Below are 24,066 nucleotides of genomic sequence, written 5' to 3'. Positions count from 1 at the left end.
CATTGGTTTCTTCCACTGAGCTCTGTGATAGGACAAACCCTCCCAACACGTAAGCACAACTGTTAATGCCTTTATACCCCAGCTGTTATCTTCAGCTCTGGGTAAATTCATGATAAGTCTGTGGAGCCAGTTTGAAGGCAATTTGTTTGAAGACGAAGGCTTTTTCTGACGCAGTGGAGATTAAGCCCTCCAATCTGAGTTTGCTGAAGCTATAATGCCAAGCAAGGGTCACAGACCAGAACAATATGTACATTAAGATATCTGACATGCAGCAATCCTCACAGAACAGAGATGAGAAACATTTTGAGGTGAAACTCATGTCTCTCCTTTAAACCAAACTGAGATTTACTAACTTCTCAGCAAACTACTATATTACATTGGATCACTAAGGGGCTAGGAAAGAATAGCAATTGCCTTAAATTATTAGATAGGAAGTTAATGATTTAATTTCCTGCCCCCAACCCAAATGCATGTTGGTATTTGAATTTTTTTTTCTAATTTAAATTCAAGTTTGGGGCGCCCAACTGGCTCAGTCAGCTAAGCATCCAACTTTAGCTCAGGTCGTTATCTCATGGGTTGGGAGTTCCAGCCCCACATCAGGCTCTGTGCTGACAGCTCAGAGCCTGGAGCCTGCTTCAGATACTCTCTCTCTCTCTCTCTCTCTCTCTCTCTCTCTCTCTCTCTCTCTCTCTCTGCTCCTCCCTCACTCAGGCTCTGTCTCTCTCTCAAAAATAATCATTAAAAAAATAAAAGTAAATAAATTCAAGTTAGTTGGGCCACCTGCGTGGCTCAGTCACTTAAGCGTCTGACTTCAGCTCAGGTCACAATCAAGCAGTTCATGTTCAAGCCCTGCATCAGGATCTCCACGGTTAGTGTGGAGCCCATTTTGGATCCTCTGTCTCCCTTTTGTGCTCACACGCACACACTCTCTCTCTGCCCCTGCCCCCCTCTCGCTCTCAAAAATAAACATTTAGGGGCTCTTGGGTGGCCAGTCAGTTAAGTGTCTGACTCTAGCTCATGTCATGATCTCATGGTTCGTGAGTTCAAACCCCACATGGGGCTCCCTCCTGTCAGCACAGAGCCCACTTCAGATCCTCTGCTCCTCTCAAGTCCCCATGCATGCATGCACTCTCTCTCAAAAGTAAATATTTAAAATACAAATAAACATTGAGCTGCCTGGGTGGCTCAGTCAGTTAAGTGCCTGACTTCAGCTCAGATCATGATCTCACAGTTAGGGAGTTTGAGCCCTGCGTCAGGCCCTGTGCTGACAGCTTAGAGCCTGGAGACTGCCTCAGCTTCTGTGTCACCTTCTCTCTCTGTCCCTCTCCTGCTCACGTGGTCTCTCTCAAAATAACAAACATGAGGAAAAGTTAAAGAAAAAAGTAAACATTTAAAAAATAAATTCAAGCTAGTTAACCGACCAAACATCTTTTGGATGCTGACTATATAAACTTGAATCTATGTCTGTGATTTTACATCAACAGTTCTTAACCCTATCAGTTTATGCCTCTTTTTTTCATGTCCAATATTTTACAGCTCTTCCTTTACTATGCTGGCAGAGTACTTACAGAAGACACATTTACATATATAATTTCAGAAAGATCAATATAACATTCAAATTATATAAAAGAGAAATAAAAGGAAAACAACGTATAATGAAACATGATGTCAGTAGGTGAATATTTGGCACAATTCACTAGAAGACATGATGAGAAAGATGCTTACATCTAAACTTGAGGGTTGTGAATGCATCTATTACAAATAGAATGTTAAATCCCTCTCAATCAAGTTCTGAGCTAAGCAAAATAAAATTTCCCCACAATTTATGTACAGTTACATTCCTGGAAAGTTCAGTATACATTAAAACTGTGGGAAAATTTTTATTTGTACATAATACAGAGTTTGGTTTTAGGTTCAGATCACTGTAAACTCCCTAGAGGGCATTCATTAGAAAATGTGGGCTACAAGTTTTTACTGTGCATAACTATTCCATGCACTGCTGACCAGATCAGAATGCATCAGGACGGTTCTCCCTCCAGACTTGTAAGTTATGGCCTAAACTTCCCCTCACGTTTCCAAAATTCCCCCTAGGGGGCGGTACTGCTCCTAATGAGAACCACTGTTCTCCAAAGAGAAGGCATGTTGGTGGGTAGATGTCCCGTGTGCAAAGCAGAATCTTGTATCTCTCCTCTTGCCTGATACTCAAAGAGTTCTGGCATATAGAAAAATAAATATCTTTATATCAAAATATGGAATCCAAACTGCTTTAGATGAAACTGAATACCAAAAAGGGGTCAAGGAATTCCACAAAAGACCACTTAGCACCTAAAAAACATTTGTTACAGGACCTCTCTTGGGTGATAGAGGATGCATGTCAACTTCTTCAGAAACAGGCATCAGAGGCAGGATTTGGGGGGCAGGAGATACAGGGTGAAAGGGTAAGGAATAAGGACAGTGAAAAAAGTAACTGGAGAAACTTCACAGGAAAGAGAGTTCAATATTTGGCACAAGACAGACTTTGGTTCTCATCATTTACTAATAATTTGGTTCCTCTGTCATTTACTATGCACAATTCATTTCATCACAATTTTTCATATGTAAACTGGAGGACCATGATATTCCATACCACTGTTAGAATAACCAGGTGAAACATAATATGTAAAGTACCAGGCACATAGCAAAATCAGTTGAAGTTAGCTGTCATTATTTTTTGAAAGTTTCAAATGCCACTTGGCCCCAGAGTTCAGATAGATTTGAGATTTGGAATAAAAATGTTACTAGATAGAAGCAGAGTAAAATTCTAAGTTACTTTTTGGATATTCTGTTTCAATTTCCTCTTTTAAAATATCATACTATAGATAATAGAGGTAAATCTAAATTGTTTCCTTATTGTAAAAGAAAAAAGTAATCTTTAAGAAAACCTGAATGGTTATAAATAAGGCTGATTATCTGTAAGATGTTTCAGAAAAGGACTTTGCATTTCAAACTTTTCAGGAAGAAAGATAGATTTGCCAAACCACTATAACTTTAAATCACAAACATTTATTACAGCTGAAATTCCCAGATTGTAATAGTCTTGATATTTGGTCCTCAATACATCAATATTTACATCATAATGAGCATTTTATACGGGGTCCCAAGCAAACTGGCTTTATGATCATACTTGAGAAATGAAGAGTGTGACAGAAAAATCACATGTTGTAGCAAAATTTTATACACAATGTTCTTTTCTGAGGGCAAATCAGTAGCTAATGTCTACCAATCAAGGACAGTACACAATGAGAGGTCTGTGTAGGAGAACACAGTACGTGCCTCTTTGAAGTCTAAACCAATTCTAGGGAGATTTTTGAGCACCTGAAATGGTATGAAGACTCCTGACAGGTAATTCAATTAATATCTGTTGAATGAATATATGAAGCTGAGTGCTGACAGGGAAAAAGCAGGAGAAATACATTCTCCTTTATACATTAAACAATGAAAAATACACACTTTAGTAATCTTTATTATGCTTATATAAGAACACGAGATCTACCCTCTTGACAAATTTTTAAGTATACAATCCAGTGTTGTTAACTGTGGGCATTATGCAGTAGAGTAGATCTCTAAGACAGATTTTGCAGGACCAAAACTTTGTACTCTTTGACAAATACAATAATCTTTCAAACCGCTAATGTCAGTGCTGATTTATGACTAATAGAAGATTTAGAGAAGTTATTTTTTTCTTAGCATACATTTCTTGTGAGATTATAAAAATCAATATAATCTTTTTGGGAAAGCGATTTGGTTACATGTATCAAATACATAAAACTGCTTAAGATCTGGTAATTTCCTTTGGGGAAACGTATCCCTAAGAACAGCTAATGTATCCCAAACAGCAGGTTTTATGCAGCACTTTCTATGAAGCAGGAATTACCCCAACAACTCCAGGTCACATTGCTACAGAGGATCCAGAATTTGCACCAGGCACTGTGGTTCCCAAGTCTGTGCTCTGGCAACTTTTGCGGTCTTAGCTGGGAGGTCTACTGTGGCATTGTTTGTAACAGGAAGAGTTTAGAAACAAACTAAATGTCCACCAGTAGGGTAGATGTTAAATAAACACTAGGATTTCCACTGATAGGACACAAAGCAGGCATGAACATCAAGTTTTAGAAATAACATGTTTGCATGGACAAACAAGATAATTGGCTTAGTGTGAGGGAGGGGGAAAGGCACGGAGCAGTACACAGTGATTTTAGTCTACCAAATGTTTCCTTCGTATGGTGAAGTTTTAATCTTCTTTTCGGTGCTTTGCTGTATCTTCCAACTTTTCTAAATGAACTTGAATTCCTTTTGTACTCAGAAAAAAAGTAACAAATTTCTCTCTAGGTCAGCACAGCCCAATCAACATACAATGCAAGCTGCAGAATTTAAAACAAAATGTTGTAGTAACCATAACCACATTAAGAAAAAAGAAACAGGTGAAATTTTTAAATATTTTAACCTACAGTTCTAAATTATTTCAACATGTGATCATTTTTAACGAAGGATTTTCCTTTTTTGTATGAAGTCTACAAAATCACTTTTAGCACATCTCAATTCTGTCTAGTCACACTCCAACTCCTCAATAGCCAGGTGACTAGTGGCCACCATACCGTCAACAGAGCTACAGATCCTTGGCACAGGCTATATTTGTCAAATGGCCCAGACTGTGGTCTGAAACCTTCCACCAACCACCTCAGTCTCCTTATAACCACCTACAGCTGTGTCAAACTGCTTCTTTTAAAGAGCAAAGAGATCTGCTAGGGAGATGCAAGGCTCTGTATTTGAATTCTCTAATACCTACTGGCTGTGATCTTCGGCAACTAACTTCCCTGTGCTTCACTTGATGTGTTTTGTAAACAAGGATAACAATACCTACTCAGAGTTGGGGAGATCGAAATAATGGATTAAAATACATAATGCATGGAAAGCACTGAATAAAAGACTTTTATAATCTACTTGCCTTTCGCAACTTTCTTTATTCAGATGAAGTAAAGGTTAGACTTAGGAGGTTAAGATTCTTAAAAAAGAGATGGTGGAAAATCTCATTTTAAATGGTCGTCAAACTAGAAAAAGGAATACTCATGCACTGCTGGGAATGCAGACTGGTGCAGCCACTCTGGAAAACAGTATGGAGTGTCCTCAAAAAGTTAAAAACAGAACTACTCTACTATCTACTAATTGCAGTACTGGGTATCTACCCAAGGAATACAAAAACACCAATTCAAAGGGATACATGTATCCCCATGTTTATAGCAGCATTATTTGGAAGATATGGAAGCAACCCAAGTGTCCATCAATAGATGAATGGATAAAGAAAACGTGGTGTGTATATATAATGGATATTATTTGGTCATAAAAAATGAAATCGTGCCATTTCAAGGACATGGATGGAGCTACAGAGTAGAATGCTAAGCAAAATAAGTCAGAGAGAGACAAATACCCTATGGTTTCACTCATATGAAATTTAAGTAACAAAAGAGTAAGGGAAAAAAAAGACACAAACCAAGAAATAAACTCTTAATTATAGAAAACAAACTGATGGTTACCAGAGGCAAGGGGGTGGGGAGGGAGTGCGGGGGTGGTGTGCAGGATGGGTGAAATGGGGTGATGGGAATTAAGAGTACACTTGTGACAAGTACCAGGTGATGTATGGAATTGTTGAAGCACTTATATTGTATACCTGAAATTAACATGACACTGTATGTTAACTGAAATTAAAATAGAAACTTAAAAAGCCAGAAAGGAGGAAAGAGAGGGAAGGAAAGAGAAAGAAAGAAGAAAAAGTGGGAGCAAAAAATATTCTAGAACTAATTTTGGGTGGTGTGGAAAGGCTTATTGGAGAAATCTACAATAAATACATTTGTTCTTTAAAGGGGGCTACCTAGTGGCAGGCAATGAATGTCACACACCTTTGCTGGCTTCACTCAGTAAACATTCAATTCACTGAATAAACATATAAATTACTGAATATGTGCCAGCAACATATTAGACAAAGAGGGTAGGAGAAAAAAAAAAAAAAAAAGGTGGTGGTGGTATGTTGACTTAACTAAATAGAGGAATGAATGAATACACCAATGAATATTGTACCTTTTCTAATTTTTCTCAACTCAGGTGTCAGTTGAGTTGCCTCTCTTGTTTCACCTAAGATTTTACTAGGACATTAGGTAATGGGGTTTCCTCCAAAGGCTCAGCTGAAATATGGTCAGCCTACTATGGCCAAATGTGGGCAAAGTGTATAAGTGTGCTCAACTTTTGGGTAGGTTTCAAACATTTCAAAATAAAAACTGAAAAAAGATCACCAATTATAATGGAAGGTTATCATCATGATGATGCTTTTAAAGCATCATTATTTATGATACATCATCAAAAACTGTACAGAGGCTCCAAAGAGGTGAAGGACTAAGAAAAACTCACGTAACCAAGAGGATGAAATACTATAAAACAACCAATTTACATCCACAGATCTTGTCAATGCACAGAAATATGTAATGAGATCATGTGAATTGAAGAAAAAAGCAGAATAGATCCATGATTACAACAATATACATGATATATATTTACAAAAACTGAAAATGTATTCAACCGGGTAGGAATACTACTTTCTCTTCTAGGTAGGCTGTCCATGTTTTTAATAAATAAATAACACGTATGGTAAATGCTGTTTGCTAAGCAAAACTTATCCTACACCAGAGGGCAGACAGCTGGGAAAACTGCCTAGTCTAGTGAAAAGAGTACCAAGAAATGAGCACTGGTTTTCCATGCTCATGATAACAGGCAGGGATACAATGTAGAGTTTTAACCTGCCACTTGGAAACGTTTTCCTAATCTGACTAATTATTCACAACAATATATGCAACACATTTGACCACTAGTGTCAGAATTTAGTTTTACGTGATAATTTCCCAGTCTTTTCGCCACAAGGGTGCACACAAAGTAAAATTAAGCCTGCTGGCTTTCACTGTTACTGTGGTCTGATGCCATGCAAGATGGATCAGAATAGCTGGCTCACATTAAGAAGAAGATTCCCCAATTTTCCTTCAAAGCACTTTGTGCTGGAGAAGATAAAAACCTGCCAAATCACTTAGTACTTAAAATTAACACTCTCATCACCTTGGAGTTTAAATGATGACTGAACAATAACTCAAGATAGTTAGGTTCTATATTTGCTTCATTAATATAATGAGTATTCTTAGATCTTTTAAAACTGCTCTTCTCTAGCCCTAGGGGAAAAGGATTTCAAAAGGCTGAATATATATGCTGATTCAAGATACGATTTCTCACACATCCAACCTCTGTAATTTGAAATTATAGAGCAATATAGAGTAATTCTGACACCAACTCATTGGCAATGTTGTTTAAAAACAAAGGTACCCTTACGCACATGACCCAGGATTTTTATTTTGCATTGCATATAAGTAAATTTGTATAACAGGTCTTCTTTAACATAAAACCCAGGACTTGATTTTTTTGGAAAATGATTGAGAATATGGTAATTAAGAAACACTCCTTGGCTCAAAACCTCAGAGCTAAAACCTAGGTAGAGTTTCAACATATCTTAGGAAATATCTTATGAAGAGTGGAGATCCAAATTGCATAAGCTTGACAAAACTTTTTTTTAATTTTTTTTTAAATGCTTTATTTATTTTTAGGAGAGAGAGAGAGAGACAGCGTGAGCAGGGGAGGGTCAGAGAGAGAGGGAGTCACTGACTGAAACAGGCTCCAGGCTCTGAGCTGGCAGTCAGCACAGAGCCCGACGCGGGGCTCAAACCCACAAACCGTGAGATCATGACCCAAGCGAAAGTCGGACACTTAACCGACTAAGCCACCCAGGCGCCCCAAACTTGACAAAACTTTTGACTTAAGCATTAAACTTTCAGGTAATCTCTTTAGGGGTACCAATATAAGAAGATTAAGAAATAACAATGTCTGCTAAAAGTATTTACCTTCTCCCCCAAATATCTAAGCCTTTAAGTAGAATGGTTTGAATGCCATCCTGGTTATAAAATCTACCACCTGGTGATCTTGAGCAAAATACTTAATAGCTCTCTGATTTAAATTTCCGGTTTATAAAAATGAGGCTTAATATTTAATATATAGTTTCTAAATTAATTAAATGATAAACATGAAAATGCTAGTCTGAATCATTGCTAACGTATATTAACCAGCAATTGCTTTATTCAAATGGATAATTTTAAAACAGCCTCTGATCAGTGTCTTAGCCACTTTTTTGCATAGCTTTAAGCCATAGGGCTAATTACACATGACACAAATCTTACCAATTGTACTCTTTAACATTAAAAAGAACTTACAGAAGTGACGGTTTCGCATCACTTTAAGTCATAGGACTAATTATACATGACCGAAATCTCACCAACAGAACTAGTTCAGCTTAAAAGAGACTTGAAAAAAATACTAACAGTCCAGACCATATTTAAAGAAGCCAACAAGAAGGGAAAGCCGCGATGGATACAATGGAGACTTTCTTAACAGAAGTTTATTTACCAAGAAAAACTAAAATACACATCCCAAGCAACCAGTGCCTGCGAGATCGAAAAAAGAACGCCATTAACATGTAGGACGCAATGACACTGAATGACAGCAGAGACGTTTAGGAAAATTCAGGTCTTCCTATCACTGCCCTGACACAGTAACCCAACACAACACACAAAAGCAGAAAACAACCAACACGCAAGCCACTGGTCTACCCGCGTGGAGCTCCTCTGGGCAGCTTCAGGGAAAGGGTTCAGGGAGCCAAGGCATATTTAATGAATGAAAGCGAGGACTGAGGGTTTGGGAAAGTGCACGAGATAGACCCTACCTTTCACGGATTTCCCAATACTGTATAAACGAGTGATAGAACTGTAGTTTTGGGCCACGCTCTTCAAAAACTCTTCCATGTCCTTCTGGTGGTGGTAGCCGAAATCCAGCGTGGCTACCAAAGGCAGCAGCAGCCCTAGCCAGAAGCGGGCGAAGTCCATTTTCTAGAGACAAATAAAAATAACAAAGCTGAGAACAGATGGGGGGGGGGGGGGGGGGGGGGGGGGGTGGCGAGGCTGTGCACGTCACTAGCTCGGCTCAGCACTCCAATGTCAAGTCTCCTGACACTACGGCTCCCTGCTTCCAAGGAGGTAAAAGTTGGAAGCGGCACCTTCCGGAGTTGGTGCAAGCGGAGCACCGGCAGCAACCAGTGCCCTCCATCCCGCCGCCGCCCGCCCCTCCCTCACCTCCTCTCCCTCTCCTCCGAGAGTCGCCGCGGCAGCTGCGGCAGCTGCTCCGGGCTCCGTACGCCCTGGACCTCACCCCTGCCCAGGCGCGCACCACCACCCGCCGCCCGCAGCCAGCCGGGGCGCGACATTATAGCCGGCTGGGGGACGGGCGCAACTCAGGCCCCGCCCCCCCCGGGGCCTGACTGACGTCCCGCCGGCCCACTCAGGAGCCGCGCGAGTCCCTCATGGGCGGGGCCGAGCTGCGCGGCCAGGGGAGTTCAGCGCCCTTCGCACCTGGGCAAACTGGAGCCGGCGCCCTGCGGTGTTCAGGGGCTGCGTCCGCATGTGCAGGGTGGGGGACAAGCCAGGTCGCCTGTCGCGGGCCCGGGCTTTACCAGCGTCACGGGTTGGAAGTGTGTCCTCTCCTGGGCCAGGGCTCCAGCGAGGGGCACGCGGGCGTTTGGGTGTCTCCAGCTGTTGTGAGTTTACAGCTAAGAGCTGGGCCTGTAGCTCATCTGGACCTCCACGTGGCTCTTAGCGTCTCTTGAGCCCTAGGGAACTGCGCCCCCAGCTGTGTCAGGCTCCCCAGCCATGCTCTGAGGACGCGTGGGATTTAAGACAGAAGAACGCAGGTGTGTAGAAGTTTTAAACTGCCAAGTGTAGAGTACAGGAACATTGCTGACAAATTACTTGGTGTATGAGATTGACTAGGTTAAATTTAAAACTGGAAGTCACGCGGAAGAAAGCAGAGCCCCTGTTTGTGAATCCAACACTCCCTCCACCAATACTCCCTACGCCAATATCAGTTCCCTCTTCCTAAAATGCTTCTTACTGGAAGAGTGGGCTGGTCTACATTTGCACTAGGAATAACAAATATTTCACCAAAGCCCGAGAGGCCGTTCGTGGTGTGGGCAAAGACCTCACACACCTGTCACACGTTACCTTGCAGAGTAGTTGGAGATTTGTATCAAGGGTCCAGTGAGTACAAACAGCTTGAAAACCACTCGTTTGGGAATAACGTTTCTCTCTAACAGGTTAAAAATAGTAGTGCCCCACTCAAGACTAACTGAACAGAATTTCTCTTGGTAAGGCCCCGGGAAGGATATTTTTTAAAAAGTGCCTTGTGTGAATCAAATACGCAGTCAGGAGCTGAAAACCGCTATTGATTTGCCTGCCTCTTCTTTGTCACAGATAGAGATACTATTGTAGAATTGAGCTTTTAGGAACAGTGAGGCCTCCTGTGATTCCCAGGCAGCAGGGCGGAGACACACAAAACCTAAGACTACAGAGGCACACAGTTTGGGTCCCAATCACTTGCTCTGACTCTTCAGAGGTTGTGTTAACTCACTGTGCCTTAGTTTCCTGGTCCGTAAAATGGAAATAATAATTATACCTACCTAACTGAAGTTGGCAGGCACATTGTAAGAACTGTGTGAGGTGTTTATTCAGTAATTTAGTTTAATTCTTAAGTCTTTAAATAGACTTCAGGGGCACCTGGGGGGCTCAGTCTGTTAAGCCCCTGACTTTTGATTTGGCTCAGGTCATGATCTCAAAGTTGTGGGATGGAGGACCTCCTTTGGCTCCTCACTAGGCGTGGAACCTACTTGGGATTCTCCCTCTCTGCCCCTCCCCAGTGCATGTGCCTGAGTGCATGATCTCCTTCCCTCTCTCTCTCTCTCAAAAGAAAACAACAAAAACAGCAATAAAACCAAAAAAAAAAAAAACACCCAGACTTCTATGAGTTGGAAAACCTTAATAAGACATTGTTGGGGTTTGATTGGATTTAAAAAAAATTTTTTAAGTTTGTTTTTGAGAGAGACAGAGACAGCATGAGTAGGAGAGACGCAGAGAGAGTCCCAAGCGGGCTCTGAACTGTGAGCCCGGTCTGGGTCTGGAAGTCACGAAACAGTGAGATCACAACCGGAGCTGAAACCAAGAGTCAGAGGCTTAACTGACTGACTCACCCAGGTGCCCCTTTAGTGGATTTTTTTTAAGTATGCAGCAATTATTATGCTGAATGTGACTTCTCGATGGCTTTAAAGAGGTTCTTTCACTGTTGTTTATTGACTAAGAGGTTTCAAAGAGGTAGAATAGGGTTGATAAGGTTACTTATCAACTTAGGCAAAGTTACTATAATAATGAGAAAGGGAGCTTTCCAGGAACAAAGTGAACGCTTGCTGCTCTGACTCTAGAAATGACACATTTGTTATAGAAGAAAGTAGCAGTTATAGGATTTCCTTCAGTGGTAGTGTGGCTGGAGACTGGAGAAATAGTGCGTCTGCCAATACTGGGGTGGAGATTGCAAAGACTGTTGTTCCAGAAAAACAAAGGGGGTAAGTATAGTTGAAATTACTGCCCTTGAGGTTCACAGTAGGTAGGAAGGGAAGCAAATTCAGGGAAGAGCCGAATTCAGGAAGGTAGAGAGTACAGAGGATTGAGGGCTGACGTTCTAAAACCTAGGGACTCAAAGTGTGGTCCAGGAACAGCACTGACATCACCTGGAAGATTGTTTTTAAGACAGACTCCCTGGTCCCACTACAGGCTTACTGAATCAGAACATGAATTTTAATAAGATTCCAGATAATGCACATGTACATTCAAACGTGATTTGCACTGGTTTAGGGGTTGCAAAGGCTTAGTGTTAGAGTGCAGCAAGAAATAAAGTTAAATAGAAGATTGGTCTAATAGAGTAAAACACTAAAGTATAAGATTTCAAAGGTGATCTTTCTTTCTTTCTTTTTTAAGTTTATTTCTTTATTTTGAGAGAGAGGAAGTGAGCAGGAGGGGCAGAGAAAGGAGAGGATCCCTAGCTGGCTCTGCGCTGTCAGCTAAATGCCCCCTCCACCCCAAGGGCTCGATCTCATGAACCGCAAGATCAAAACCCGAACTAAAATCAAGAGTCAGTTGCTCAACTGACTGAGCCACCCAGGTGCCCCCAGAAGTGATCTTTCTAAGCATGACACCACTAACAGTAAAATCACAATAAAAAGGCTGATCATTTGATGATATAAAAATGCATACTTTCTGTAAAGGAAAACTCACATAAATGTTACCAGAAAAATTACAAACTGGAAGAAAGAATTACTAGTTCTTACAAAATCAAGAATGGACAAAAGACATTTAATTTGCAGTTTGCAAAAGCAGTAATACAAATGGCCAATAAACACAGTAAAAGTTACCAACCTGGTTAGCAAATCAAAGAATTTACAAATTAAAAGGACAAAGTAGTATCAGGTTTTACTTTTCACTAAGATTTAATGTTTGTTTATTTTTGAGAGAGAGAGAGAGAGAGAGAGCATGCACGTGCAAGTGAGCCGGGTAGGGGAAGAAAGAGGCAGACAGAGGATCTGAAGCAAGCTCTGTGCTGTGAGCGCAAAGGCTGATGTGGGGCTTGAATTCACAACCACCCAGGTGTCCCATCACTAAGAAAGATTTAAAAGATGGATAGTACTTGGATAAGATCTGAGGGAATGTCATTTTTGCGGTTTAAATGGTACTACAAATTGATACAGCCCTTATGGAGAACTATCTGGGAATAGACATCAGTATTTAAAATATGTTCTACATGGGACACCTGAGTGGCTCAGTCGGTTAGGTGTCTGACTTGATTTCGACATAGGTCATGAGCTCCCAGTTCATGAATTTGAGCCCCACGTTGGGCTCTGTGTTGACAGCATAGAACCTGCTTAGGAATCTCTCTCTCCTTCTCTCTTCCCGTCCCCTGCTCCTGTATGCACTCTTTTCCTCTGTCTAAAAAATAAATAAATAAACTACAAAAGGAAAGTACATTCTTCCTTTCTAGAAATTTAAGCTATTCAGGTAATTTGAAGAAGTGCTGAGTTTATGTATGTTAGGATCTTTATTAGCACAGCTGTTTTTAATTGTGAAAAAGTAGGTAACTGTAAATGTCAAATAATAGCAGATTGATTATATCAGTGGTTCTCAACTGGGGCGATATTGCCCACAGAAGGCATTTGGCAGTAGCTGGAAGCATTTTTGATTATCATGACTAGGGGGATGTTGTTATTGGCATCTAGCAAGTAGAGGGCAGGGATTCTGTAAAACATCCCACAATGCACAGTACAACCCCTACAATAAATTATCTGGCCCAAATGTCAATAATGCTGAGGTTGTGACACTCTGGCTTAGGCAAAGAATATTAGAGTCATAAGATAAGTTATTTTTCAGCCATAATAATGGTGATGTAGATCTGTGTTTATTGGCTCAGAACGACAAATCATTGAGTGGCAAAAATCAGATTACAAAAGCAAAATGTATAGTAAGATCCCATCTTAGAAAATAAACAAAAAAACCTATTCCTAACAAAAAGTTTAAAAGGTTACAAAAATGCTGCGTGGTATGCCCTGGATTGCAGTGTTTTGATTCTCTCTTTTGAATCTTTGTATTTTCTGAAAGAATTTTCCAGCGAACATGTGTTACTTCTTTCACAAAAACAAGGCATTTTCATCTAAAAGCAGACCAGAGCAAGAAGCACAGAAACATTAGAGGTGAACAGTGCTGAATGAATACAGTATATAAAATTTCTCTGGACTGTGGGTGCTTGGGTGGCTCAGTCAGTCAAGCATCCGACTTCGTCTCAGGTCATAATCTCACACATGGTTTCTGGGTTCGAGCCCCAGCACAGAGCCTGGCACCTGCTTTGGATTCTGTGTTTCTCTCTTCTCTCTGCCCCTCCCTTGCTCATGCTCTGTCTCTCTCTCTCTCTCTCTCTCTCTCTCAAAAATAAACATTAATTCTTTGGACTAAATTATAGAATTGAAGAAGGCACTGGAAATGGGATATGAAGGAATTGAAAAGCAAGGATGGTAGATCAGTCCTGCTCAAAGATACTGAAGTTCACTGGATTGGTGGCAGGAATTGGACAGAAAGACTATAGCTAGGGGCTAAATACCTCAACCGAGGTCAAGAAGAATGAGAAGTGTAACTAGACTTTGTAATCTTTAAGCTTTCTTTTTTTCTTCTTTCAAAAGTTTCAAAAGAAAATTTGAACAACATAAAAGAAATTTCGGAAGTCTACAGCTTCCACTTACCCAGAAACAACCATTCTTAAAAATAAATTTAGGTATCAAGCAATCCTCTAATGTTGCATAGTAGTTTCTAGTTCACTATTATATAAGGTGCACTCAAAAACATTGTCTAGAGCTAAATCTTTGGGCACCTCCTTATCTTCTCAGGGTCAATACTTAGATAAGCAATTGCTAGGTAAAAGAGCATGTACATTTTTAAGGTTTGTAAATATGCAGCCAAGTTATTTTCCTAGCAAATGTCAAAAGTATAATTTCAAAATGTTGAAAAATAATTCTCATACAAATACAGTTAAACATAGGTCAAGTTTTTATTGAGAAAATCAGCAGTAAACAAAGCTGATTTAAAGAAAGGTAAGAGAAGGACATCTGAATGGCTCTTGATTTTGACTCATGCCATGATATCATGGTTCCAGTGATCAGGCCAAGTTTTGGGCTCCACGCTACCAGTGAGGGCTTGCTTGGGATTCTCTCTGTCTCTGACCCTCCTCTCTCTCAAAATAAGTAAACTTAAACAATTTTTAATAAAATTTAAAAATAAATAAAGATAAGAGAAATAGTGTATATACATCAGTTTAAAAAATACTGAAGTCATTCTAAATTACTGCTAAATTAGATATAAATCTGATTAACGTCCTACAGAACAATAAACTATAACTTTTGGTGCTGTCTTCCTTGCAAAACAGAAATTATTATAATCTTGCCAATTTTCTACAAGCTAATACCTTAGTTTCTTTTTTTAAAGATAGGTTTTCCCTTGTGTCTATTAAAAAATTAAATCAATAATTAATAACCTTCCAAAACAGTAAATGCCAGGCCCAGGTGGGTTTACTGGTGAACTCTACCAAACATTTTAAGAAGAAATTATACCAATTTTCTACAAACTCTTTCAGAGGATGGAAGCAGAGGGAACACTTCCTAACTCATTCTCTGAGGTTAGCATTACTCTAATACTAAAACCAGATAAAGACATTATAAGACTATAGGCCAATCTCTTTCATGAATATAGATGCAGAAATACTCAACAAAATAATATTAGATCAAATCCAAAGAAGTATAAATAGAATTATACATCATGATCAATAGGATTTAACCCTGTTACGCAAGTCTAATTGAACATTCAAAAATCAATTAATGTAATCCATCACATCAATGGACTAGAAAAGGAAAAAACCACATGATCATATCAATAAATGCAGAAAAAGCATTTGACAAAAGTCAACCTGTTGATTCACAATAAAAACTTTCAGTAAACTAGTAATAGAGGAAAGCTTTCTCAACCTCATAAAGACTATCTACAATAAAACCTGTAACACATTATTCTTTTTTTAAAAAAAATTTTTTTAATGCTTTATTTCTAGGAGAGAGAGAGAGACAGCGCGAGCAGGGGAGGGTCAGAGAGAGAGGGAGTCACAGACTGAAGCAGGCTCCAGGCTCCGAGCTGGCAGTCAGCACAGAGCCCGACGCGGGGCTCGAACCCACGAACCGAACCCACGAACCTCGAGATCATGACCCAAGTGAAAGTCGGACGCTTAACCGACTAAGCCACCCAGGCGCCCCTGTAACACATTATTCTTAATGGTGAGAAACTCAAAGCTTTTTCACTAAAATGAGGAACAAGGCAAGGATGTCCCCTCCCACTACTCATTTTCAACATTATACTAGAAGTCCTTGCGAATGCAAAAAAAAAAAAAAAAAAAGCAAACGCATACAATTGGGACAGAGATATAAAACCGTCTTAAACAAAACATGGATCTAGACACAGACTTTATACCCTTTACAAAAATTCATTCAAAATAGGTCATAATAACACTTATAAAGCTGTAAATCTCCTAGAAGATAACATAGAAGAAAGCCTAGATGATCTTAGGTGTGGCGATGTCTTTTGAAGTACACCACCAAAGACGGGAATCATGAAAAAAAATAATTGATAAGGTGGACTTAATTAATATGAAAAACTTTTGTTTGGCAAAAAGACAGTATCAAGAGAACTAGAAGACAAGATACAGGTTGAAAGAAATTATTTGCAAATACATATCTGATAAAGGATTGTTATCCAAAATTCGACAATAAGAAAACAAACTGATTGAAAAATGGGCCAAAGACCTTAACAGAAATTCTCCAAAGAAGATATACAGATGGCAAATAAGTATATGAAAAGATGCTCCCCATCATATGTCATCAGGGAAATGAAATTTAAAATAACAATAACAAAATAAAATAAAATAACAATAAAAATAACAATAAGATACCACTACACACCTATCCGAACAGCCAACATCTGAAGTCCTGAAACACCAAATGCAGTGAGGATGTGGAACAACAGGAAATGCTGGTGGAAATGCAAAATGAAATAGCCACTTTGGAAGGCAGTATGGTAAGAACTAAACAAATTCTTACCGTACAATCCAGCAATCCTGCTCCTTGATATTTACCCAAATGAGATAAAAATTTATGTCCACACAAAAATCTGCCCTAGGATATTTATAGAAGTTTTATTTGTAATTGCCAAACTTGACAGCAACTCAGATGTCCTTCAGTAATGAACGGATATGTAGGCTGTGGTACAATCCAGCAACGGAATGGTATCCACTGCTAAAAAGGAATGAGCTATTAAACCATGATAAGATATGGATGAACCTTAAGTGCATATTACTAAGAGAAAGAAGCCAGTCTGAAAAGACTATATACTATATGTTGTCCAACTATATAACATTCTGGAAAAGGCAAAACTATGGGGACAATAAAAAGATCAGTAGTTGCCAAAGTGGGAGGGTTGTAAATGGGTAGAGCACAGAGGATTTTTAGGGCAGTGATGGTGATGGATATGACATTATACATTTGTCCAAAGTCACAGAATGTACAACATGAGTGAACCCTAAGATCAACTATGGGCTTAAGGTGATTATGATGGGTCAACATGGGTTCAGATTGATGAAAAACATGCCATTTTAGTGAGTGATGCTAATAATGTGAGAGGCTATGTATATGAAGGGGTAGGGAGAACAGGTTTCTTTCTTTTTTTTTTTTAATGTTTATTTTTGAGAGAGAGACAGAGCATGATGGGGAGGGGCAGAGAAAGGGAGACACAGAATCCAAAGCAGGCTCCAGGCTCTGAGCTGTCAGCACAGAGTCCGATGCAGGGCTCGAACTCACAAACCGTGAGGTCCTGACCTGAGCCGAAGTAGGATGCTTAACAAACTGAGCCACCCAGCTGCCCCGAGAACAGATTTCTTATGAGAACTTCCGTAAGTCTAAATGGCTTAAAGCAAAGACACAATTGCCATTAACTTACGTGGAAGATTTTTTTGAACCTTCTCAGATCCAAAAGATAACCTCTCTTTTCTAATATTTTAGGACACATCTTGTTACTGGATGCACAAAATAAATCAAGATAAAGCATAGATGCTCACAGACACAGTTTAAAGCTATGGAGGCTTGATGCAGAGATGCTGAGTGTAGTGAGTTTGGTGGGGTCACTCTTGCTGCTTGGGGTGAACACTGTATAATGGCTTGCTGCAAAGCAAACACTGAAGGCCAATTTTACCTTTCACCTTTTTCTGAAAAAGTAAACATCAGAAATAGATACTAATGTAGGTGTTTTGTAAAAGCAAAGTGCTATGATACAAATTTTTGAAAAGCAAGGAATACCTGTATATGGGAAATCTCTGTACCTCCTTCTCATTTTTATTGTAAACTGAAAACTGCTCTTAAAAATTACCTTAAAAAAGACAAATTTTCTTGAAACTTCACATGTAAAATGATGTCTTATACTAATGTCACTCACTGATTGTTTCCATTGCCTGCTGCTTCCTGTATATCTAAGAAGGGTTGGGTATTTATCTGAAGTCTGATCAGACACTACACCTACCTCTTGCAAACTAGCTCCCCAGAATCAGATCTATCCCTCCACCATAATTGAACGGATTATGTTTATCAGTACTTGATAAACACAAAAGAAGAAAGTGACTTTACAATGTTATAGAATTGAAAGATTACTATTTTTAAGTTGTTAGTGAAAAGCTAGATGGTTTCCATTAAGGTTCAAGATTTGATCCTTCCTCTAGACTATCAAGGAGTGATATCTAAACAGTGGGACCCAGAAATTTAAAGAACACAGCTTAACTCACACATTCTGTTTAAAACAAGAATTCTATAGTCTGTTGTATATATTTTTGTTTGTTCTTTTTTTGTTTTTTTTTTTTTAGAATTGTACATCTTGCTAATAAGCATTTGTCTAGGAATGGTGATTGTGTTTTCTATTTGCTATGGGAGGTATCTATCAAAATCCAAGCAAAATAGTTCTTTTATCTTGGATGTGCAACTATAAATATGTTAGCATTACTTTGGGAGATTCATAAAGAATTTGTGATAAAATTCTAAATCCTAGAATTCTTGATGGCACACAGAAAGAAATAAAAGGATTGGGGGCACCTGAGTGGCTCAGTTGATAAAGTGTCCAACTCTTGGTTTCGGCTCAGGTCATGATCTCATGGTTTGTGAAATCGAGCCCCACATCAAGCTCTGTGCTGATAGTGTGAAGCCTACTTGAAATTCTCTCTCTGCTCTTCCCCATTTAACACATGCTCTCTCTCAAAACAAATGGACATTAAAAAAAAAAACAGAAATAAAAGGATTGAAAAATACTATTAAAATCATTAAGAAGCACAGCGTATTTCCTGGAAGAGTATGACAGTATATAGCATGACTATCATGTAAGGGCATCTGCCATTATTACCCTTTTCATGGTCCCTCTTCACTGTGGGAGTAAGCCCATTTGCAGCTCTGCCCCACTCTCTTCGTTTTTTTCTTTCTTTCATCGCTTTATCAAATATTTATTGCTTACTTGTGCCAGGCACTGGGACCTTGCCTAGGGATTACATGTCTGAACAAGACAGGCCAAATCCTTGCCCTCCTGTTGCTTACATTCTGTAAGATCCAAAACTCTCCAGTAGAGAACATCATACGTCCTCGGAAGCCTGTGCTCTTTCTTGGGAGCCAGTTTGACATTACTTCCTGCTTCTTACATCTTCTCCTTAGTGGTTTTGGCCACATTCTACACTGTATAGCATGACCTTCCTTGCTCAACATTTTCTGTATCTACTCAGAGTGAAGCAAAATTACACTTTAATCAAATCAAAGTTCGATCCAACACTCCAGTATGTCCTAACACACCACTTGAAAAACACCGTCAGGAAAAATCTAGACAAGTATGAAATTTTATTTCAGAAAGATGCCTCTAGAGTGAGTGAAGCATCAGGTTATATTTTTCTGTTTTCCTCCATGGCATCTAGGTCAGTGTTCAGTACTTGCTTGCCGATTTACAAATGTCACTCTAGAAAGGATATAACATCAATATATTATACATAATAAGCAACACAGTAAATTGCTAAAAGCTATGTCTGTGGAGTCAGACTGCCCAAGTTTAAATCATACCTCTATTACTTGCTATGTGGCCTTGAGCATGTTACTTAACTTCTGTTTTCACATCCTTATCTATAAGATGAGGCTAATCATGGTATTGATCTTACAGGGTTATAGGGAATTTACAGGGTTGCATATGTTAAACGAGTCACTATAAGCTAGGAGCTTATAGCCAACAGCGACACTTTGTAAATGCTTTATAAGCCCCAAACCAGAACTGCTGTTATTATTATTACCACCTAGTGAAAATGAACAAAATAGGAAGGGATACAAGGCCGAGTATATGTTTCCCTTTCTCTTTCATTTCTACATGCCAGCTTCTTCCAACATATTGCCAACAGTGGAATAGATCTTTATCAACTGTGATAATTTACTGTCTGGGAGCAATTGTTAGGACAGTGACTTTTCCTCTTAAAAACATGGTCTTTGAATATAAAAGTAGTACTTACCTTTCCTGCTATGCTTCATGTATATGAAAGATTTGAGAGAAAGCTTCCTGGATTTAATATAAGGCAAATTTCCCAAGCCAAGAAATGTAAAATTTAGCATCTAATCTGGTCATTAGATTGTGAAGGTATCAAACCATCTGATGTAAGAACAGACGATAAATGAATGTACTCTTGTCTCTTAGGAAATAGTGTAATCAATGAATTCTAATATCTTCTCTACTTGTGTTAACAGTTGAGAAATAGCTATCTTTTAGGTAATTTTTTAAAAAACTTGTATACTTGTGGGGCACCTGGGTGGCTCAGTCAGTTAAGTGTCTGACTCTTTTTTTTTTTAATTTTTTTTATGTTTTATTTATTTCTAGGAGAGAGAGAGAGGCTGTGTGAGCAAGGGAGGATCAGAGAGAGAGGGCGTCACAGACGGAAACAGGCTCCAGGCTCTGAGCTGGCAGTCAGCACAGAGCCGGACGCGGGGCTCGAACCCACGAACCGCGAGATCATGACCTAAGCGAAAGTCGGACGCTCAACCGACTAAGCCACCCAGGCGCCCCAGTTAAGTGTCTGACTCTTGACTTCAGCTCAGGTCATGATCTCATGGTTCATGGGTTCAAGGCCCGCATTGGGCTCAGCACTAACAATGCAGAGCCTGCTTAGGACTTTTTCTCTCCTGGCTCCTCCCAAATAAATAAATAAATAACACTTAATAATAAAATAAAATAAAATAAGAAACCTGTATATTTGAGAAACAACCCCCCTAACTTTGTTAATATCCATACCTGCCACGAATAAAAATGGGGTGGGCATGAGGAGAAAGGAAAAAAAGATGTATATATACTAGAATGACAAAGAAGAGACTATTTGAATATAGTTGAAACTTGTAAGTTTCATCTACGTAGTGGCCCCTTTTAAACTGATAAGAACAGATACTACATTTGATCTTAGCCAAAAGGCCAAGGAGCAATAGAGGCCACTTTTAGACAACAGGCTGGAGCAATGGAAATTTGATAAAGGCAGAAGGGCCCAAAGTAACCCCAACCCCTTGGCTGAACACAGGCCCATCAGGCAACCCACCTCAAAATATCCGTAGGGCCTCACCAACCAATAGGCTATTTATAACCAGGCACAGTTAACAAAAAAGGGAAAATCCTATACATTGCCATACTTGCTCACCTTCCCCCTTTAAAAACAGCCCCCACCCACTGCCTCATAACAGACAGCCTCTCTTTGTCTTGCCCTGCTGCTCCCTTGAGGTATATTCAATAAACTTCTAGTGCCTTTGTTCTGCTTCAGGTGAATTCTTTTCACCACCCGCCACCAGCTTCCACCCCACATTTAGGGGCCCCATCAGAAAAGACACCACATTTAGACACCACAAACTAATCATTTACTTTTAAATTATTCTTTTGAAACAGTCTATAGCTTGTCCACTCAACAATGGACTCCACAAAATCAAATTATAAATACATTTAGACAACCTTCAAAACAACCCTCTTGTCTTCTCATCATTAATTGATTCATTCAGTGTGTCAGTAATTAATTTATTGAACATTTAGCAATATGCTAAGCATTGCAAATGCCATGATGGAAAGGAGAAACAGCCTTCACTTTAATAGAGTACACATTCAGGGGCGCCTGGGTGGCTCAGTCGGTTAAGCCTCTGACTTTGGCTCAGGTCATGATCTCACGGTTAGTCGGGTTCAAGCCCCGAGTTGGGCTCTGTGCTCAAAGCCAGCTCAGAGCCTAGAGCCTGCTTCAGATTCTGTATCTCCCTCTACTCTCTGACCCTCCCCTGCTCACACTCTCTCTCTTTCTCTCAGAAATAAATAAAAAAACATCTAAAAAAGTAGAGTGCATATTCTATTGGAGAAGACTTAGTGATAAACAACGACTCAATGACTCTTCGTGATATGCATTACAAAGAGGAAATTACAGAATGTTGTGACACAGACTAACAGAAGGTGCTAATTGGGTTGGGGTGGGCCTGAGTGGAGGTCAGAGAAGGCTTCTTGAAGGTGTGTCTGTTTAAGTTGAAACCTGAAGGAGAAATGGAAGGTCCAGGTGGAGACAATTGTATGCTTTATTTTACATGCTCGTGTAATTTTTATTACATTTCTTCACACACATCAGAAACAGTAGTGAGATAATGGTAGCTGTTTTGTTTAGGGAGGCAAATTATGCTCAAAGGCTGAGTTTGCCTTTGCCAGCAATGAACACAGGTTTGCTGTGGGAATTTCACAAGCCCATAGCATACGGGATAATGTGTCTTAACAAACTGATAAAAGACACAACATACCCCAAACCAGTGATAGATTACGCCTATAAATCCAGGCAAGGGGAGAAGAAAGGAATAAATAATACACCAAATGTAGTTGAGGTGTACTTTTTCTAAAAAATTTTTAAAATGTTTATTTATTTTTGAGAGAGAGAAAGAAAGAGACAGACAGAGCATGAGTGGGGGAGAGACAGAGGGAGACACAGAATCCGAAGCAGGCTCTAGGTTCTGAGCTATGAGCACAGGGACCGATGGAGGGCTCCAGCCTGAGATCGGTGAGATCATGACCTGAGCCGAAGTCGGATGCTTAACCAACTGAGCCACCAGGCACCCCTAAATGTAGCTGAGGTGTATTCTTATACGAGTTGGTACTCAGGCCACATCACAGCTTTCGACACTTTTAGAAGAGTGGCCTTTACCAGGTAGGAGCTAATTGCCTCAAGGTCCTCGGGAGTGCGATTGAGATCAGAAAAGTGTCGCCCCCGAACAAACATTCTCAGACAGTCCTCACAAACTCTTGGTGTTTATAGTCAAAATGTCTTCCTGCCATAGTTGTTTCTTTGTGTGCTTTTATTGATAAGCCCCCAGTGGGGCGCAGAGCTCCAAAAACCTTTGTAAATTCCTAAGCGGTGAGAGTTTCAAGGTGTCTCTTGTTATGTTAATGAGGTGATCTGGGGACCACACCTAAAGAAGGGGCTGGTTGCCAGGAGAACCAAACACCTGATTAGAGGGTTGGAACTTTCAGTCCCCACCCGCTTGGTTGGAGGAAGGGAGAGGGGGCTTGGAGGTGAATCAATGACCAGTGAACAATGATTCAGTCAACGAGGTCTAAGTAATGAATGTGTAAAACCCCAAAAGGTTGGGGTTTGGAGAGGTTTCTGGTTGGTGAGCATGTGGAGATTCAGGGAGAGTGGCAAGCTTGAAAACTGCCTTGGGAGAGCCAATGCAGTCAGGACAGCCACTCCCAAGTACAGGTTTTGGGAAGTCCGAGAACAACTAGACACGAGACCAGAAGGCTGACCTAGGCAAAGCCCCTCCCCCTCTCCACTTCAGAATTACAGGGTGCGGTTGGCATGGAAGTAATCGGTGAGGGCATTAAGATACCACATGTTATATACTATATTCATGTCATAAATATTGAGTTTCAAGAGTGGACAGAAAAGCAAGCAGAAGAGGGAGTGAATGCAGATTTGCATGGGTCAGGGCAGCTACCAGCACGCAAGTAGCAGCCCAGACACGTGGCAGCTTTTCCTGCTGACTCACCCGGTTGGGGATGACGCAGCAGCGGGCCCTCAGCTCCTAAGATCCTTCCAGATCTCTGCCTTCAGCCTCTGTGACCCCAGGGCCAGGTGTGGTGTGTTTACCCCAGAAAAAGGTGCCTACTGTTCCTGGAAATCATCCTTACATGGATGTTGGAGGCTTGGAGGCAGGGAGACACCCGTGTGGGTCCCACCTGGTCCGCGCAGGCTCCAGGCTGTCCTTGCTTTCTTCCACCTTCTCCCCAGCTATCTGCCTCGCAGACTTTAGGCCCCAGTACCAGATGCAGAAGCCAGAGCCTTACATAGACCATTTAATGAGCTCCTACAGTTAGTCTTTCAAGGTCTAATTCTTTAAAACAACTTTTTAATGTTTACTATTTATTTTTGAGAGTG

The 24,066-nt window shown here is 40.2% G+C and overlaps 1 protein-coding gene and 1 pseudogene across 2 annotated transcripts in view; both read right to left on the bottom strand.

The window, feature by feature from the left end:
- CPM (carboxypeptidase M) overlaps positions 1 to 23,693 on the bottom strand; it is an 87,509-nt gene extending 63,816 nt beyond the window's left edge. The window contains exons 1-2 of one of the 2 annotated variants that reach the window (XM_039245645.1): positions 23,678 to 23,693; positions 8,840 to 9,002 (exon numbers count right to left, since the gene is read on the bottom strand). In XM_039245645.1, coding sequence (XP_039101576.1) covers positions 8,840 to 8,999 — 160 coding nt within the window. In that variant the 5' untranslated portion in view covers positions 9,000 to 9,002; positions 23,678 to 23,693. Of the gene's footprint in view, positions 1 to 8,839; positions 9,003 to 9,245; positions 9,341 to 23,677 lie in introns of those variants that run through there. The other variant, XM_039245644.1, reaches the window with a different exon arrangement.
- LOC120240819 lies at positions 20,961 to 21,104 on the bottom strand (annotated as a pseudogene).
- Positions 23,694 to 24,066: the final 373 nt, after the last annotated feature.

Source organism: Hyaena hyaena, unplaced genomic scaffold (assembly GCF_003009895.1).
Source record: "Hyaena hyaena isolate Hyena2069 unplaced genomic scaffold, ASM300989v1 scaffold_262, whole genome shotgun sequence".
Classification (NCBI taxonomy): Eukaryota; Metazoa; Chordata; class Mammalia; order Carnivora; family Hyaenidae; genus Hyaena; species Hyaena hyaena.
This window is presented reverse-complemented; position numbering and strand designations above follow the sequence as displayed.